The 19,610-nt window shown below is 40.4% G+C and overlaps 1 protein-coding gene across 1 annotated transcript in view; it reads left to right on the top strand.

Moving 5' to 3' along the window:
* Nucleotides 1–12,422, top strand: part of NT5DC1 (5'-nucleotidase domain containing 1) — a 149,712-nt gene extending 137,290 nt beyond the window's left edge. The window contains exon 12 of the mRNA XM_030037834.2: nt 12,179–12,422. Coding sequence (XP_029893694.1) covers nt 12,179–12,297 — 119 coding nt within the window. The 3' untranslated portion in view covers nt 12,298–12,422. The remainder of the gene's footprint in view (nt 1–12,178) is intronic.
* Nucleotides 12,423–19,610: the final 7,188 nt, after the last annotated feature.

Here is a 19,610-nt window from a genome sequence, read left to right on the forward strand (position 1 = left end):
CAATAGTTGTAGCAGTAATAGTGCAATAAGTTTGCAACTGCAGTACATATTGGTTGATTACGAAGTGGTGGTGAAGACCCTCTATCTATCTATCCTTAGTCTATCATTTTGCATTACTGAACTTTATTGATATACCATATCTAAAGGAATAAACAAATTATTAAATGAATGAGGTGCTTAGCTGTGTGAACGCAGCAACCATTTAGTTTACTAACCACTTTGTCCAGCATCTGTTCCCTACTTCATGCTTAAGACCAAGGAATAAAAAGTTGTTATGAGAGAGCATTTCAGATTTGCCCAGCAGTTATTTCTACACCAGAACACGTGATAGACCTGTTCTTTGCAACCATATTCTACACATGTACATACATTGTAAGGATATCTCAAAACAGAAAACTCGTGCGGTGCCACAATTTATTGATGCTTCTGATATTTGCCGTGTTGCACTCTGTATTTCAGCCTAAAGGCACAAAGCCCAAGTATACCAAGGGAAGTTGCCAAGAGAAAGGTAACTTCTGTAGAACTCCCTTCTAATACCTTTTCCAGAGTCATTCCGTGGCTTGCTTTGGAAGCGTTGGCCTAGAGGAAGCACGTCGGTCAGCCACGCTCCCCCCAGCCACAGCGCAGTTTGCAGGGCTAGCAAAGGCTTTAGTCCGCAAACGTACCACCAAGTTTCCAGCTACAGGTGAAGGGGTGAGAACCAGAAAGGCATATCTGTGTAAATTAGCGAGTAGCATAGCTGCCCGTCATCGGTGGTGGAGCCCCTGCCAAGTCTGTTCCTCCGTTACGAGGGACACTGCGTGCCGTCCCTCGCCGCCTCGGACCGGTGCTGGGGCAGGGGCTGGTCTCTGTGAAACTTGTACCCCAGAGCTAAAGGACAGGGGAAAAATAACATTTTTAACTTGCAGCTGTGCGCCTGAGAGCAGACTCAAAGCTAAAGGTACGAGAACATCTCTGGTTTCTTAGAGAGAGAGGTATTTCTTGTTTGTTTGTGCGGAAGAGCAGATGTTCATTATTATGGATGTTGAGGAATTCCTGACTCCTCTCGAATACCTTGTTTGACTCCTGTCACAGCAAGCTGTGAGAGCCCCTGCTTTGCCAAGCCCTGAAGTTTTTGGCTGCAGTTGTAAGTCATAGCTTAGCTGCAGCTATTTGGGAATAACTAGCTAGAAGAGATTCAAACGGGTTATGCGAGTTTGATGCACTCCAGCTTTTCCTTTTCTATTCATCTGCTTTAACTACCAGCAGAGGACTTTCCACTGCCAAGCTGCAAAAAAACACAGGCCTTTCTTCAAGATCCCCCGAGCCCAAACGCGCAGCCAGGCTGCCGGTGTGCCGACCGTACGAGCCCAGCTCCCGGCACCGGCTGGCACGGCCCCGGCGGCACCCGGCCCCGCCGGACCCAGCCGAACGAGCTGCCGCCTCCCTGGAGCTGTGCTCCAGCCTCCCGTGAGTTGGGGGCTCACCAGGGCTTCGCTATCAGCGACGCGCGACCCGGCCTTTGTTACGTCTGTGGGAGCAATAGTAAGTGCCACGTGCAAGTAAATGTCCCAACAGCTTGCAATCCCCAAAAATATTTGGTGAAAGGCAGACAATTGCTGCTATGCTGACTTCAAAATCCATTGTTCGGATGCAACATATATCTGTGCATGAAGAACAGCTTGGCTTACTTCTCAAGACACATTTTTCATTGAAAAAGATTATTGCAAAAATTATTCCACATTATTCAATAGTCGTGGTGTTTTACAAAAATAACTCAGTTTGCATCAAAGTTCATATGAGAATTCCTTTGAGAGAGTTATCAGAAATTCATTTTGGGTAATAAAACCCTTCAAGCCTGTTTTCTTTTCTCTTAAATAGAGGAAATATGTTAAAAAGTTAAAAATAAGCTATAGATCTGGGTTGAGAAGTTGGAATAGAAACAACTTTGACAGTTCTCTTTTTTCGCCAACATGTTGTAAGTTCAGTGCAGATGCCTTCTGATAGTTTCACCTGAAGAATTTATACATGTAACTAAAGGGAACGATATGGTACTTACCAAAGAGCATTGTAGGGAAAGGGTTTCACAGGGAATGCTGCTGTTGCAGGTTTTGCCAATTCAAACTATAAAATAACAGAACATCTAAACAAATTGTATGTGTAATTAGTAAAAGGACAGTTTGGACAAAAGATAACCCAATCCATTCTTCATTAGCTTTCTGTGCTAATCGAATGTAGTCATTCTTCTACACTTCTGTCCCTGTCTTTACTTGAAAATTCAGTATCTGACTCAAAAGGGGCTTGCATTCAAAGATGTGTTAAAAATTCTGAAATTTAATCTTGCCTCTGGCAAGGAAAGTATTAGTGGGATTGCAGATCACTGCGTCACAGTTTGTCATCTAAACTCCCCCGATAGTCCCTGAAGAGAAGTTGGTTTTTCCCTTGTGCATGAAGAAGGACATTTTGTTTGTTGTTAAAATTGCCCAAAGGACAGAAGGGATCTTCTATAACACCTTCTGTGTACTTTCCTCAGTTTGGAGTGGAAACCAGATAAAGCTCAAATAAAACTCTTCATTTAAGACATTATCACCTTGACATTAAGACGACGTTAAAAAGGTTTAACTGAAGAGCAGCATTATGGTTATATCTTTGTAATATTAAGAGATGAGTTAAGTTGAAAGTTTTCTAAACATTTCGTAGGTCTTTTATGAGCTAATTCTCCTTACCCACTTCCAGTAAGCAGGGCAGTTCTTCTCAAGTGCTGGAAAGCTGATGAGCTCATGATTATATTGACAGTACATGGTTAATAAAATAGTAGAAGCCAATGTCCCTACTCCTATTCTACATCCCTCGTTCACAAATCCATCTGTTTCTTCAATTTTCTGCTGTTGAATGTCTCCTCATTTAAAGCTCCCTTACAGATTTTGAGCACTTTTAAGCACAATGATATCGTAAGCCAAATTTTTCAAACCAGGATCCGTTACCATGGGAATGTTATGTTTGAGCTCACACATGGAAATTAAAAGGTATAGGGGTCTGTCTGAAAAATGGCGTTTTGCATAAACCACAGTTTCTAATACATCCTCCTCCACTTCAGAAAGTTTGGTATGAGCCAAGTAGAGGCGGGTACTCTTATCTATCATACCTGAATAATCTGAACTTTACATTCAAGGAGCAGGCAACCACTACTCTGTGGCTGTTTGATCAAATTTGCAGATATGCGTATAAATAATTATATGTCCTGCATCACATAGGTATTCCAGCAATAATTACAGAAGATCTCTCTGATTTACAAAGAAGATCAAATATAAATAATATCTTATTTTCTAAGCAAGTTTTTGTAGGAAAAAGTCACTAAAATAACTAGCCAGTGCTACCATTTCAGATGGATACTTGATTAACAATTCTTTGATACCCAAAATGATATGCATATTTCAAGCTAATTCTTTTCCTTTGAATCTTATTATGGTTGGTATTTTTATAAAAGTCCCACTTCAAAATATTCAATGATAAGCAACTGTGCAGTTTTAGAGCTTATGGGGGAATTGTGGTATGTTTGTTTTGTTCTTTGTTGCAAAGAAAAGCTTAAGAAAGTGAGCTCTAAATCCTAATAAGGAGAACCCAAAAAAAGCTTTTTATAAATTTCATGATTGTTAATGTAATCTCTTCAACTTGTCTCATAACCTCTGAATGGTGAGGTTTGTCATAGGATTAAAAATTACTGCAAGCAAGAACAGGAGTTTGAGTGATGTTGCAGCTGAAGAAAGTTGCATTTCAGAGAAGAATTTGTGCAAATGTAAATGTTTTATGGAGGCAGAGTTCATTTCACACTTTGGAGATTTGATAACTAAGCTTGTGTCATGCATGAGGATAATGCATTTTTTTAAAATCCTGCATGCTATACGAAATCTTATCATGCTTTGCCCATATGTGTGCATAAGTTTTTCTTTATGCCTTATTGTTATTTCAATTAGCTAGTACAAGAGAAAAATCTCCGTTATAAATTACCAAAGCTGTCTCTTTAAAGACGCCTACAGATCTGTACCCTGCCACTTTCTGCAGGAGTTTGAGTCGTCAGCCTGCTTGCTGTATAAATATAATGATAAAATTGCCAGTGAACCATGGCAAAGAAGTTCATGTTTCTGCTTAGAGTTGCAAATTATCTGCACAATGGAAAGCCCAAGGCAGCTGTGGCTGGGGCGCCAGAACTGGCAAAGCGTGGGTCGCAGATACATGGGTCTGCCCGTCACAGATCAACTACAAATTGCAAACCTCACACTCTTTCTTCAACAGCTATTTTAAAGGTGAATGCCCTTGAAGAATCAACTATTACCATGGAAGTCATGAATTTCACTAAGCATGTAGCCATATACTCCCTTCTATATCCTGAACAGTATCGTTCATAATAATTGCTGAAATGAAACAAAAAAATCCCCCATATTTTAATACATTAGTTCTATGTCTTTTCATTGATATTACATCATTTAAAGTCAAATCCAGCTCCTATTAAAATTAGATTAGTCTTTCCTGTAACTAGAGTGATAATTATGTGCTCTTATTCAAATAATACAATAATAGCATATAATTTCCTTAAACATATAGAACTATCTATATTATACATTACTTGTTAATTAGCAGTAATCTTTTATATTTAATGCCTTACCTTACAACCATGCTTTTACTTAACAGCTTCAGTGTAAGACTATCTATACAATACCATCTAAAGACTTAAGTTTATAAAAATGCTTTGTGGATTTAAACTGCTTTGGGGCTTAGCTGCTATAAATGGTAGTTGCTACTAAAAGGCCAAAGAGGTCATTTTTATAATGAAACTTTTTATGCAAGAAAGGTATTTTTATGTTTGGTGAAAAATTGGTATACGTATACAACGGCAACATTTCTGAGGTTTTCTGGTTCTAAGGTTTTGACGCAAGTTAAAAAAACAGGTAGTAAAGATAATTGACTAGAGAGAAGATACGTGTTCTGAATGTATTAACAGCATCTTGCTCTATATGTAAATTGAAAAGCATCAGGTAATGTAAATCTGATTCATCTGTTCCAGAAAACTAGTTTAAGGTTTAAGTGTTCTTCATTTAAAAGAAAGAAAAACATGCTCAACGCAACAGACAAATATAATCCATTTATTTTTTCAGCTGCGAAATACAACTGAAACCGACAATAAACTGCATTTCAATCATAACAAATTATTATTCAATAGATCAGAACTAGCTTGCAAAAAGTCTTCAGGACCCAGTTATTTCCCAGAGGGTCTGAGACCCCAACTGTCCCAAAGTATTTGACTACTTGATGGTAATTTTCAACATAAAAGGACAGCTTTCAGTGTATTACAATTTGTTCAGCCTTTCCTTCCTCCTCCAGAAAGGTGTATTGACTTGTGTCCCTGAAGGCCGTGTCAAATCATGCAGAACCCAAAAGATTACTTCCTAGCCAATAACTGACAGAAATGTTCCTGCCATCGTTATTCTGCTCTGTGAGATGTCAAAGTACAGCCACCTCTAAAAGATTAAAGGGAGAACTCATGAGCAACTCATTAAGAAAGGGGGAACCACTCGGTAATTTCTGCTTTAAAGTTATCCTTCAAGTCAGGCAGCATAATTTCATTTGCAGGCTATAATTAAAGCTATAATTGGGTTTTGACTAGATCGCAGACTTACGGGGTGGGTTTAGATTGCTTCATTAAAAACACTGGTGGTAATACAAAGTGTTGATAGTTTTTGAGTGTGAAAAACAGTGAAAATAGGCAAGTCACCAAGTACAGGAAATATTTCTTTGACCAGGTTGGAATTTTACATAACCTGCAACCTCACATGTACAAGAAAAAGTTGCTGGAAGCATTTATGTACTCTGGATTGGTGCCTAACATATTCCCTCTGGATTAAGATGGTAACACACACACACAAAACAATGTAGGCTTTGTCTTCACTGCTTAAAAAGCTTAATGTGTGTCTGTGTGTGGCTTTTTACCTTAAGCTAAGCAATGTTTGTCACCCATCCGGAGGAAAAAATAGGGAAAAGGAAAGAAAACATTTGTTTTACAAGAGAGGGGAACATGACAACATTAACCCAAGTTTGAAGAGTAAGGTTGATCTTGGTGAGTTTACCTCAAAATGAAAGTAAAGGGGCGTATTATCACTGCATGGATCTTAATATAGTTCCTTTGCAGTCTCAAAATGCAACTTATTTCTTTTTCTTAATCAATCAGAAATGCCTGTCATCTCACACAATTGCTTGTTTGCAGGCTAACTTCTTCAACTTACCTCAGAAGCCCTTCCCACTGCCCTTAGATCTAGGATGAGTCATTCAGACAGAAATTAATTAACAGATCCCTGAAAGACTTAACACCTGCTAGTAGGATCTTGGCGTTCTCTTAGGATTTTTTTTAGATTAAGTCTTCATCTAAAATATTTAAAAATATTGTAGTCCAATATTTTCTTTTGATTGATTCCAGATCAAGCAAAGAACCACACAGGGCTATTTTCTCAAAGGATGTCCAAAAATCACCATTTAAACTTAAACAAAAATGAGAGAAATTTCCCTCACATACAAATAATGAGTTTTCTTATATAAACACAAAACAGTAACGGAATTTCTAAGGCTTTTCTTCGCTGCAGACTCTATCGGTCTCAGATGTGAGTTTAGTGCATGCCTTGTGCACAGCTGTTTTGTTCAAGCCAGGGTCAGCAGTTCCTTGGCCGTAGGGTGGACCCAAAGTAATGTGAATTGTTACTCCCAAGATAATTGTGGTGAAACTGCACGCCGCGGGCAACGGCAACAGCCGCGATGGGATGGTCTTTCCCTCTCCTGGGCACTCAGACCTCTGCAAAACTCTGAGAGCAAGGCTGCTGCTCCACATCTCCCCAGTTTGTCACTTAGGTTTTCTCCAATGTCACCCACTTCTATGTTAGATACAGCAGAAGGGTAACCAGTGATAAACCCCAGTGGCCGTGAAGCTCTTCCTCGGGCCAGGCTCATGCGGCAGACGTCTACTGGCAGAGCCGCAGGCATGATCTCCGACCAATACACCTGTGTTAGCAAAAGCTCTTAAGTAGGTGCAATTGAAGCAGCAAACCTGCATTTTAACTGAGGCTAGTTTTAGTCCTTTTTTTTGGCTGCCCAGGAATAAACTGCACTGGCTCATATAGCACACTGCAAGTGCCAGCTACATCCAGACTCCGAAGTTTTCGTAACTTCCTTCTATAGAGCATACCCGTACTGAGGAGTACCCCCTTTCCCATAGCACCCCGCACAGATACCCTCCCTTCTCCTCCTCCTCTAGCTTTTGAGTCACAGAGTATGCAGACAGCAGCAATGACTTCCATGCAATTGACAGAAGGAACACTTTCCTCGTGCTGACTTCAGTATTTCAGGAGCTTTGTTTTGGTACAGCAAACATCTGACCTCCTGTTTAGGAAAATCAGCCTTAGAAGTTTTGCTAAAAATAACTGCTATCAGATAAACCTACTTGTGACCTTGAGGTTTTTTTCTTTTTGCCACTAGCACGCTCCTTCACATTCTGAGCTCTTGCTGCAAGCGCTGCTTTGACTGTTATAAAATAGAAACGGGTCAGGAGATAAAAACATTTAGTATTTTAAAAAAACAACACCTGTTATAGTTCACCTGTAGGTTGGCAAGTCAGGTAGTAGATCCCTCGACAGCCCAGCCAAACTGGTGAGCTCTCCTGCAGCAGTTGTGCTTACTCCACTGTTAAGAAATTATGATTAGAAATTGTTACCATTAAGAAATTAATATTTTCAATTAATAATTTTCTTCAACAGCAGCTTTGAAATATAAGCAAAGTTTTATGGCAAAGCTTCTAAGCCAGTGTAAATTACTGGAATTCTTGTAAAAGCAAAAGAATTAATACCAGCTGACGGTCTGCCCCTATAGTTATACCACCTAGATGCTGAGCCATAAGATAGAGCTCTGTCTGTGTCTTCTGAGATTTGCCACAGTTAAGCAGTTTAAAGATTTGTCAAGTTAAAACTTGGGTATCGCTGATGAGGTTTTGGTTTTCCTCCCTGAGCCTTTTCCTTGGTGACAGTCAGGAGGATATGTTTGGATTCACTGAAGAACACAACCCTGCTGTTTACTAGGAGGTTTCTACGGCGTATGGCTCCAGCCCTGCTGACTGCCAGGGAGCAGACCTCAGAGAGGGGAGGGGAGTTCTGCTTTCTGTAGGGCTTCTCACTCGTCATGGGGATGCTGCTGTGGTGTCACGATTAAAAAATGTTGGCTTTGCTTTTGTTGGTCAATACTGCAAAATGATTCCTGACATTTCTGCTGTGTATTTGGGGAGAAATCTGTTTCAGTCTTGGACTGTGCTTTTAATTGAAAAAAATGCTTTCCATCTAAAGAGCTTAGTTAGGATTATACTTGTTTAATGTATTGGTTTGTTCAGGGAAATCTCAAAAAAAGATTAGATGTTAGTATTGAGTTTATCAAGCAGGCCTGTGTCTGGATTAGATTATAATTGTCTTCCATTCAGTTACTCAAATATTTTCCTGATCACTCATCGAGAATATTACGTTTTCCGTTCTTCTTGTGGTTTCCTTTTCTTTCCTTGTGGCTGGAACTCTAATTTTTCTTCTGATAAAAGCTTGTGGCTTTCATTTAGTTGGCTTACACTAACTGGACAGCACACAGACACTGAGATGTTGTCAGCTTAATAACTATGAAATAAATCCATCCGTAACACTTAAATACATGCATGGATATGGGTATACATGAGCATCATAGCACAATGTTGTAATTAATGTCACTTAATACCTGGATCTGGATAACTGGAACGCAGCAGCTGGAACACAGTAACTGACAGTGGTTACTGTGCAAACGTCATCATTGCCATTTTATTTATACCAGGGCTGCTGGAGTCCTGCAGGCGAGGTAGGGCAGGGCAGGAGTCCTGCTTCTGAGCTCAGGCTAAGGGATAAAACCCGTGAGGGCTGCCCGAGCCGTTGGGAAACGCTGGAACGCTGACTGGTCACTGCAAAGGAGACTTCTTTTCATCACTCACTTGCACTCAGGCTTTGGTGTGGGAGCAAAGAAAGGAGTGGGACAGAAATTCAGGGCGATGCATCTAATAACTGACATTTCTGTAGATCTAGAAAGGGTCTAGAAAGACCTTGAGACCCTCCGTGTCTGACTTCTAGGAGTCTTTGGCTCTAAAAGCGAATATCCTATGTGTCTTGGGAACAAAATGAGTCTGGATGGAATTACCTAAGTAGGATAGAAAAATTCTGGGATTGTGGTCCTCAAGCAATCGGGTAGAGCCAGCTAGTTCATTCTTACAGCCTCAAGCTGTTTAGTTTGTTCAGGGTTTGGTGGTTTTTTTAGGGTAGTGGCAATATTGGATGACTTCTGTGCTGAATTCATTATCAGTGTAGGTTAGGACTGATTAGAGCCTCGCTGTCAAATTATATCTCAGAGAGGACTGGGTATCTGCCCCCTGCCTAATTTATGACTCTCCATCAGGGTTAGATGAGAAGTGGGTGCCAAGATGCAAAGGTCTGCCATGACAGCAGCAGTTTGGAGCATGCATAGTAGCAAAACCTGGAGAAATTTACTGGCAAAAACACTAGGAAAACGATCAACTTGGAAATAAGCAACTATTTTTTTCCTGAGACTGGCTTTATTGTCAAATACTGTATCTTATTTTTTGCATGCTTTTGCATCAAGCTGTGGCCTGTGCAAACATTTCAGTTTAGCAAAATAGAGCTGCTTATTTCTTCTCTATGTCATCAGTGATAATATGGAATAAGACCAGATACGAAATTAATTGCTGCTATGTCCAGGAGGCAGACTCCAGACTTGTATCATGGTTTTTTGTTGATGAGCCAGTATTGCTGGATCTAGTGATACCATTGCCATTTACATCAAAAGAAGTTGGATTGAGCTTTGCTGTACAATTCACGTGATCCTTTTGCAATCCAGGGCAATGGCGATTCATTTTAAGTTGTAAAGATTTCAAAGACCTTAGTTTAAATGAACTTAGAGCTGTCTTCATCTATGACATTTTCTGGGTTTTCATTTTTTCATAAATTTTGCATTCCCCAGGAAAAAAAATGTTCATTTCTCTTTCCCTGTATACTTGCCCTTCTTCCTCACCATGTGTTTATTTATAGCCACTAAGATTCCAAGTATGCCTTTCTGGATCGGTCCAGAGCTATCTCATAAATACATCACACAAATAAAGCAGTAATATAAAATGTTGCATATTCCAGGCAAAGCAGACGCTGCAAATGCAACCATTGATGAAAAGGAGGAAAAATGGAAATACAGGAAGATTCTTCCTGTTTGTGATAAATAAAACCAGCTTCATGAGTGAAGAACAGTATCTGCTTCATGCTGCATGCAACCTTCAGTGTTGCCATATTTTTAAATATGGATGCCTTCTGATCATCTTCCAAAGTCAGCTCAGACAAAAGCAATATTTAAATGGATGGATTGGGGTTTGAATATGTAAAAAAGGGATTATTCTTTTTTGGAGTCTTGTGCGTAGAATGGGTTTGTTGTTTAAGCTGATTGTATAAAGCTAGTTTACCAGGAAATATGAACAAAATTACCATTTTGATCCAACTGTTTCTTTTCTTCAGCATAAGCAACTCTGCAGTAAGTCTGCCTCATTTGTGCTGCTCTTCGGTTAAACCACTCTTGGGAGACTCCTGACTGCTAGACTAAAAAGCTAGTGAAAGCTTTTATATAAAAGTAACTGTATGGTATTTGTTTTTTATAGCTTATAAAGATATTCAGAAATATTTGCTTTCTTTTTTCTTATTATTTGTTATTTTGGAAACCTTTGTTTTAAACAGAGCTGTCATAAATAGACTCAGCAGCCAGTAAATCCATTGGGCCCTCCACAGACTAGAAAAACATCTGCCTGTTCTGCAGTGCTCAGAGTGGGCTCCAGAGATTCCCCTGACTCAGACAAAATGAGAAAATGTACTTCTTTGACAAGCTAAAGTAACCCACTTCATAAAGCGTAATTCGCTTCCAGTCAAGTCTCCTCCCATTCCTACTTTATTCCATCCTCTCTCTGATTTTTCAGCTGGATCTAAAGACTAATTTGCTTGCTTTAATTATGTTTAATATGGTTCTAAAGCTGCAGACCTGGATGCAGTCCTGGTGCCTGCGTATGAATCGCTTGTGAGACAGACCTGAACTTCCTGTTGTTTGTGCCGAAACTGCCAAGATTGTGTTTTTCTGTTTCACAAAAGCTGCTGAGCACCAAAAAATTTGTAGTGTATAGGGAGAGGATATCATCACCCCGAATTTACTCCAAACAACAACAACAAAAAGTTGTCATTAATAACTTACTGTTCAGATGAGCTGAGTAATAGTTTTTATGTTTTGCTTTGGTTCTAAACAGACAACTTGGGAAGGAGCTAGCCCTTGTTTTTGTTGGGTATTCTTTTCCATTTCTTGGAAGGGTAATTGTTTCTTGAATAAAGTTTTATTTGTGTGTTTTTTTAATTTGGTTTCTTGAACTTTGAATAAGAGGTGAGCATGGGAAGTATCAGTTTTCTGGCTGTGAGGGTGGGCGGGTCACTGCTGGCAGCAAAGACTTTTTTTAAAAGCTACAGAAAAGAAAGCTTTGACTGTTCAGAGCTATTTTAATGCATTCAGTGTTCATTACAGATTGGAAGTGATGAGTACGCCAAGTTACAAGTGCAGATTTCTAAGAATGCTTGGTACAAAATTACGTTGTTAACGCTGGACTGCAAGGTCTAAGAGTGGGTGCGTTTGGGGAATCTTGCTATAATAGCCATAAAAAAAAAAAGGACTTCTTTGTTTCAGACATAGCCCTCTTATGAGATAAAAGAGAAAGGTGACAAATTGAAGAATGAACTTGAAAGGGTTCTAGTGGGGAAATTCCATCTAGGCTCAGTGAATATTTTTGTTTAGTTTTTAAGCGTTAGTTAAATCATTTTTGATGACTAGCATTATTTCAGCAATCAGGGAACTGAATATCCTTTACTGCAGTTGAGTAAACTCTGAAAGTCAATCCCTTGGACAGCTGAAGATGTCAGATAAATATGTGATCACGCAATCTGATTGAGTTCTAATGCTGGTGAGCAAACAGCTCAAGGCCTTAAGAAGTACTGCTACTCACAGCAGGTTTATTTTTTTATGTGATACAGGCTGTGTTGCTAATCAGATATGGTATGTTTCTGTCTTTCAGATTTACCACTGGATTATAGATTTACACGATTTTCCTCAAATAGCTCAGCAACTGCCGGGTACTACCCAAGCCCTCCAAGAGCACTGCTGCCAAATGAGGAGTCAGTGACTATGAAATAGGTTATCGGCTTTTTCCTTAGATAACCCTGTGGCCCTTACTTAAACTGCTATCAAATGCTAATTGGTGAAAATGCTGTGTGATGCTTCATAAAGTAGAATGATGGATTAAAGCAGACTCCTGTGTAGACTTGTGTTTCACTTGTTTCTCTAGTCCAGGCGGAACAGGTGAGCAATGCATCCTTCTCTCTAAATCTTCTGACCACCACTACCTTTTGCAAAGTGCTATTGGCTTTTTCCATGTGTTTCCCAAAGCCTTCAAGAGAAATGTAATAGTAACAACTCATCCCAAGTTACATTCTATATTTTCAAGAACATTTTTGGTACTATCCCTATGTAAGGTGATGCTGTTGCTACCGTAAGCCCCAGGAAAGACATGAACCAGCCCCTCAGCCATATTTCATTAAGAGTTACCTTGGACAGCCCAGGTTATCACCATAGATCAGTGTTTTGCAGGCTCTGAGGAGTTTATTCTCTCACTGTAACTGTTCTTGGATATACAGAAAGACTGAGGCCCAAAGAGAAAGATGCATCATACCCAAAAAGAGACTTGCATGGGATTTAGGCAACTAAAGGCGGACTGCTAGTCCTGAAAGCCTTTGTCACATTCTTCGTATTCCTGAAAGTGCCTAACCACTATTCAACAGTAAGGTTCCCTACATGCCTTTTCCTCCTTTAGTTTTCAGTACCTCACGAGTCAGAGCTCTTCTGCAGAAGGAGGGAAACCTGTGTGCGGTTCCCTTCACAGCTTGAGTGGATTCAAACCCTCATTCTTCACCTCCCTGGGAAATCCTTCCAAGAGTAGGAAGGATATAGCACCCAGCTGTATAGAGCCATCTTTACTAAGTACAGCCTCAGCCCAGAAGAGAAGCAAGACTGAAGATATAAACTGAATATGTGCTTTCTTATCGACTAATTCAGGCAAACGGGCATCCTGTTCTCTGTGGATTCAGTTCCAAAGACCCGTTCTCCACTGCTTTGGACAGGGAGCCTTCAGTCACTAGTGCAGTGTCAAAGATATTTCTTTAGTCAGCAGTTTTGTCACACTAGGATGGCAGAAATTTGGATAAATTTCTCTCAAAATTTAAAGAACAATAAACAGAAACGTTGTTTTCAAGAAAAAGAATTTACTTTCTTAGGCCTAGATAATTATCAGAACGGATTTAACTTGTGCTAACACTTATCTTGTGTCACCACAGCTCGCTCTATATTTTTGCAGCTTCACCAGTTAAAATATTTTCTGCCAGAATCAGACACAAACACCGTTCCACCTCATTTCAGAGATACCAGCTTTTGTTGCCATACTTTTTTCCTACCTTTACATAGGATGTTATTTTTACATTCTTGTGGTCCAGTATACTTACAAGTAATATGCAACATTTCCAGTTTAACATTAAGCATTGTTTTTTTGAAAGGGAAACATAAAACAAATAAGGAAAAAAACTGAGAAAAACTTTCTTACAACAAGGTGGGTGAGGAAGGAAAATGAAAGTGCCGTTCTCTTCCTCATAAACTGTAGGCTGAAAATACTTGACATAAGGTAACAATAAGTAATACTTCAGTTTATTTTGAAATTTTAAAATTAGTATCAATGTCTTGGGCAGCAAATCTGGCCCATGATAAGGGTATGATTTGTATTAAGCAGAGAGATACCCAGATTAAAATCTCAGATCCCTGATTACAACATCATTTGAAATTCTAACCTGAATCCAGTAATCCTCCGCAAATAATTTCTAACTAGGTTATGGTCCAAACCAATATTGTGTACCCTTGCGCTTTTGTTGTTCTGCATTTGGAACTGATTTTTGTGGGTTGGGGATTTTTTTCTTTGTTTTTTAAAGAAGATTAATTAAAATTGAATTGTTAAGGAAAATTAGAGTGAAAATCATCTGAGTAAGTCCTTGGTTCCTGGCGTCTCAGTGGAGAAGCAGTATTTTTCTTAATGGAAAGGTGACAGATTCTAAGAACAGCCTGAACACAAAGCTCACCAGAAGAAATACATATACGGACTTGCTCAACTGGGAGGTGATAGTACCCATTTCTGACGGAGGCTGTCACCAGCCATTTGCACTCGCTGCCAGAAGGAGCACACAGCAGCAGAGAAAGAAGTGGATAACAGAAAGCTACTGGAAGCATGACTCCATGTGCCACCACAGTCTGTGGCTGCAGGAAGACTTAGGAAAAATAATTGAAGCGTTTCCCCAAAAGCCAGAGTTCCTATGAAATCAGGACTTAACAGCTCCTACTAAAGACTCTTCTTATTCAAGAATCTCTGGAAATTATACAGGTCCTGTTACAAAGCGGAGGTTGGCAATAGAGGAACTTTAGGAGGGCAATCAGTGCTGTGGCGGTGGGAGAGCTGTTGGAAATGGAGGTGGCGTGGAGACCAGGGAGGAGAAATGCACATGGCAGAAAATTGGTAGGGAGCTGGCCACATTTAACATGACGCTGTAAAGATACCATCTTTGCTTCTTCCTTCTTTCTCTTTTTTTTTTTTTTTTTAACCCCTGGAAATCTCTGACTTTTCTTGGATTCTGTTGTGAGAGGCCATTGACAGAAAGATTGCTGAAGTGCCTGCAAAACTGTCTTGAGTATCGGCAGGGAGGCGTTAAGTTGTAAAGATTCATTAAAATCACTGTATCTGGTTATATAGCCCTGAAAGCCACAGTTTTGCTTAAAACCAGGGATGAATACCAAGTCTCTCTGGCGTCTGTTTTGGTATAAAGCACGTGTCTGAATTTTAAAATAAAGAGAATTTATTTCTGAAAAAAATATATGTTCTCTGAATTTACTTTATAGCTGAGCAGCAAAAAGAAAAAAGGGAGACAAGATCATCACAGAGCACTGCAAGGAGACGTTTGTGCTACAGCCTCGAACAAAGCTAAACTTGACCCACTCAGAATAAAAGATTTATAAGCCAACCAAAAACTAGTATAAATTAATACCTTTAATAAATTAATACCTTTAATGCCTATAGGGAAGTCAGCTTTGATGCAAAGCAGAGCTCACTGCAAGTGTTTCCTGATCAGGGTTTTTTCCTGGAAACTAAAGGCTTCTTAATCCCCGGCGAGTAAAAGTTAAATAAACAAATGCAGATAGCTTATCTGTGGTAGATATGGGGCACTGCTGGACACAGGCCTTTCTGAGGCTGGTGCTTCCCCAGGCTGCTGGGGCTCTTCAGCTCATCTGAGTCCCAGGTGTGCGATAGTGCAACAGTTCCTGGGAATTCCCAGGAAAATTTGTCTGATGATAGGCACCAGGAACCAGCACGCCCAAAACTGGTTTAAATCTGTGCAAGTAGCAAGCAGCCATTGTCCAGCCCGGCGTAAAAAACAGGGATGCAGTATCACGAAAAGGCAGGTTCGTACTCCGATGTGTGACCGGCAGATCTTTTGGGATGCAGGAGGGCTCCTGGGCTCCAGGCAGGGTGGCGGGACTGGCCCTCCAGTGTCCTAGGGCTTGAGACACTGGGTAACCACTGATCTCACCCATCCCCTGCAATGACCCATAATGCTCCAAACATTATCTGCATTCAAATAAATAACCTTTAGCCCTGCCCACGTTGCCTAGTGTGATGTTTTATAGCAGCAGTTGGCTATAACAATTGAAACCAATATGACCGTTTCACTACGAGAAATGAAAACCGTGCCTGCCGTGTCCCCCCGGGTCACGTCCTGCCAGGAGCTGTACGGGTTTTAGGGGTTTTAACAACGTTTTTGACAGATACTTCAGAAACTGAAGAAATGTAACATACCTCACTGGTAAGTTGGAGACTCCTTATCAGTTGCTGCATCGTAAAATAGGATGCAGAAAATCATCTACCGCACGCAATACACAACACTGATCTTTGTTTGAGGGAAAGTAAATACAAACTCTGGCCCAGCTCCAAGTCATTGGCATTAGCACACTCTGGATCAGATCTGGCTGCAACCAGGTTGCAAACCATGTATCCCTCAGTAAAAGCTGGCTTATTGTGAGATTGCTCTAATTCAAAACTGCTTACTTGTGTTTTCCTGAGAAACAGTCATTCTCCTATAGAGACCTCAGGTTTTTTCCTAATCCAGCCTGAGAGAGGAGTGGGGTATGGCCAACAGCTATTGCCCTGGCAAAATGAATGGTTTCCAACCTGGTCTTGGAGTGCGCTTCTCTTTCCTATAGATGCATAGTCATATTTTCTAGCTAAGTAGAACAACATACAGTTTGTAATCATCTTTCTTACCACGAGTAGAGATGTGATTTTACATTTCTCACAGTGGCCTTGTTTGAAGTGTTTGGCCATGACTTGTCCAACCACATACCAAATAAATATTGTGGCTTCACCTTTCAGTCCTTCCTCCTGGGGCCAAGTATGCATTAAATCATGCCAAGGCAAATGACAGCAGCGTGTAAGAGTATATAAATTAGCAGAGAGATGCCAGCAGTGAGAAGGCAGTGTCAGAGCTTCCATGTCAACCTTCCTTTGCCACCACAGGGAACGATAATGCAGTAAGTGTAAAACACGCTTTTGCACACAACCTAGATGTTTTACAGTACAGTTTCTGAGCAAGCCAGGTTTAGAAATAAAGTCACTTCTGTGCAAAAAGGTAAAAGTCTCATGCTACAGCGAGGGATCTGGTAGGAAGATGTTGCTTGTGACTTCCCTGGCAAGGGGGCATGGCATGGGGCAGCCTGCTGCCCCTCAGCGTCTTGGAGGGAGCAAGTTTTCTGGTACATTTGAGCTCCTGACTTTTAAAACAAAATATGCTTCTTTCCGTACAGATGCTTGGAGGCAGATACTGTTTCAGCTGAAGCATGGCATCAGATTTAGGAGGGAAAGCATGTAGCTAAGATACAGGAACCTTATCTCTGCAGAGAGTGCCAGCTATAATGGTATAATGACTATAATGGAGTAGCCGCAGACATCTATTGTTAACAACTGCCCATGAAACAGCCCTTCCAGCAGGCACGTAGCCGATCCAGAACCCCCCAGGGGAAAGGCTCAACCCCATTATAAATCCAGTTGCCTATAATTTTGTTTTCTGCCATTCTGAATAAGTGGAACATCAAACGCCCTTGGTGACTCACAGGAGAGAAAAAAAAATATTAAAAAACAGAGGTTTTCTTCTGAATGCTTTCGGTGCAAGAAACAAATCCTGCTTTTCCTTAAGCATTAAAAATAGAAATGCTTAACTTGAAAACAGAGCCTGGATTAGGGCCAAAATAAGATGGAATCCAGGAAGTTAAACAGACTGGGAGATTTCCAGCTCGAAAAGCTTGCCAGCATCTTTACAGGGCGAACTGGATATTCCTATCTACAGGTCAATGGACTAGTACTGCGGCCAGCATGACCGATTGCTTTCTTGAATATAGGACAAAGGTGTAAGGGAAATCTTTCCAGTGCGAGGTGGGTACCCACAGCAGTTCTCTGGCAAGCAGGGCAAGACTGCAGAGGTTTTGCAGCTGACCAGATGTCACAGTTCACAGAAGGGCAAACATCTGAAGCGCCGCGTCTAACTTCTGCCCCTGCTGCAGTAAAACTGATTTAATCAGAACTGTGCTAAAAATCCCTCATGCTTCCCACTCACGCTGCCGGAGCGCATACGTAGTTCTCTCACACATGGTCATAGCAACTTTTTAAGTACTTGCACGGGGATGAGAAACTATCGCAGCCGCTTCAAAACGTTATGGCTTCCAGCCCCTTTTGCAAGTTAGAGGGTGCAAGACACAAAATGGCAGCAGCACAAAAGGAATAGCAGTCTGCACAGCACCCACTGCAGCTCCCACGGCCCAGGCAAAGCAGATTCTGCCAGCCAGAAAGGTATTTCTATTTTCCATTGACTACTAAATGTTGAGCACAAACACTTAAAACACTCAGTTTCATTTCCTCTTACAAGGTTGAAGAACTTATGTTCCTTTTAAGAGTGAAGAAAATCATAAACTAACTTGCACTGTATACAAGAGGAAAAAAAATAGATGTTCTTGTCCAAAATTTATGCAAGTAGTATTTTCAGGGTATATTTTTAGGAAAACAAGTCCATTCACTTTCAATAGACCTTGTTCTGTCACAACACTAAAGCAACTCTGACAATTGTGACTCCATGTGCCTAATAAATTTACATTTAAAAGATTAATTTTTAAAGCCTCCACCATCTCTGAGGAATAAAAGTACAGGATATAGCAACTCTTTTCTTGCCTTATCTCAAAATAATATCTGAGAATTGCAGTTTTCTTGCTACATCATCCCCCAGAGACATCAGCCCACACTGAGAATTTAAATGGATACTCCCAGGTGCTGAGCAGCCTGCAAATTATATGAAACCAGAGAAAGAAGATCCCATTGTGAATTTTGTGAAAAGAAACATGAAATTAGAATTATGAAATTGAGAGATAAAAAAATCCTTTATCTTATACTGACAAAAGGGCTCAAAGATATCTACTGGAGGGCTGCTGTTCAAGAGCTGCAGCGGTGTTGGAGACAGATAGCAGCAGTGAACTTCTATCTCTGTTCTCTCCCTCAAAGCTGCCCAGAAAAAAGGGCATGAGTGCCCATACATACATATATATACACGAACAGGCAGCAATTAAGGGCTAGGGTCCCATGACATGGGAACCCAGAGACTAAGGGAACGAGGGGATTATCGGCATTTCATAGGAGGTGTGGGGTTTTAGGTCAATTAAATAAACTAAGCACTCTTAGACAGTACGCAGGGAAATCTCTACATCAGTAGTAGACAGGTGATGGAAAATGGAGTATAGATGAAGCTCAAGGAGGATAAGGCTGAGGGTCAGCATGAGCTGACATTAATAGCTCAACAGGGCAGTAGATGGCTAGAGGGTATCAGGGAACAGAGTTTACATATATTACAGTAAATAATTTCCAAAATATATCTATTGTGTGGGGTTTTCCTCTTTCCTCTAACCTTTCTCCTGTTATTGCACTGGACTTGGACGTACCTGATACATTACTGATATTAAGCCATACACAAAATTAGAAAAAAAAAAAAAATGTTGTAACCTGAAGACAATTACATGACTTTAAGAAAATAGATTTAACAACCATTAATATGACCATTATTAGATAGATATTATTAAAAGTAGCTGTAAAAGTATTTCTATGTATGTGTACCTATATGTGTACACATTTAGAAACCATTGCTGTGTGGAGTGCACCGCCAGTGACTCACAAATATGGATGTGCGTATGAGGGAACGATCACGAGGCGCTTACAGGGCCCCTGAAATACTCAACAGCAGAGCCCCAAAAGCCCCAGAAAAATACACACAATAACCAATTATTGATGCAGACTAGTGCAACCTCATGAAGCCCCTAAAACTAAG

The sequence above is a fragment of the Aquila chrysaetos genome, chromosome 2 (assembly GCF_900496995.4).
Source record: "Aquila chrysaetos chrysaetos chromosome 2, bAquChr1.4, whole genome shotgun sequence".
Lineage (NCBI taxonomy): Eukaryota > Metazoa > Chordata > Aves > Accipitriformes > Accipitridae > Aquila > Aquila chrysaetos.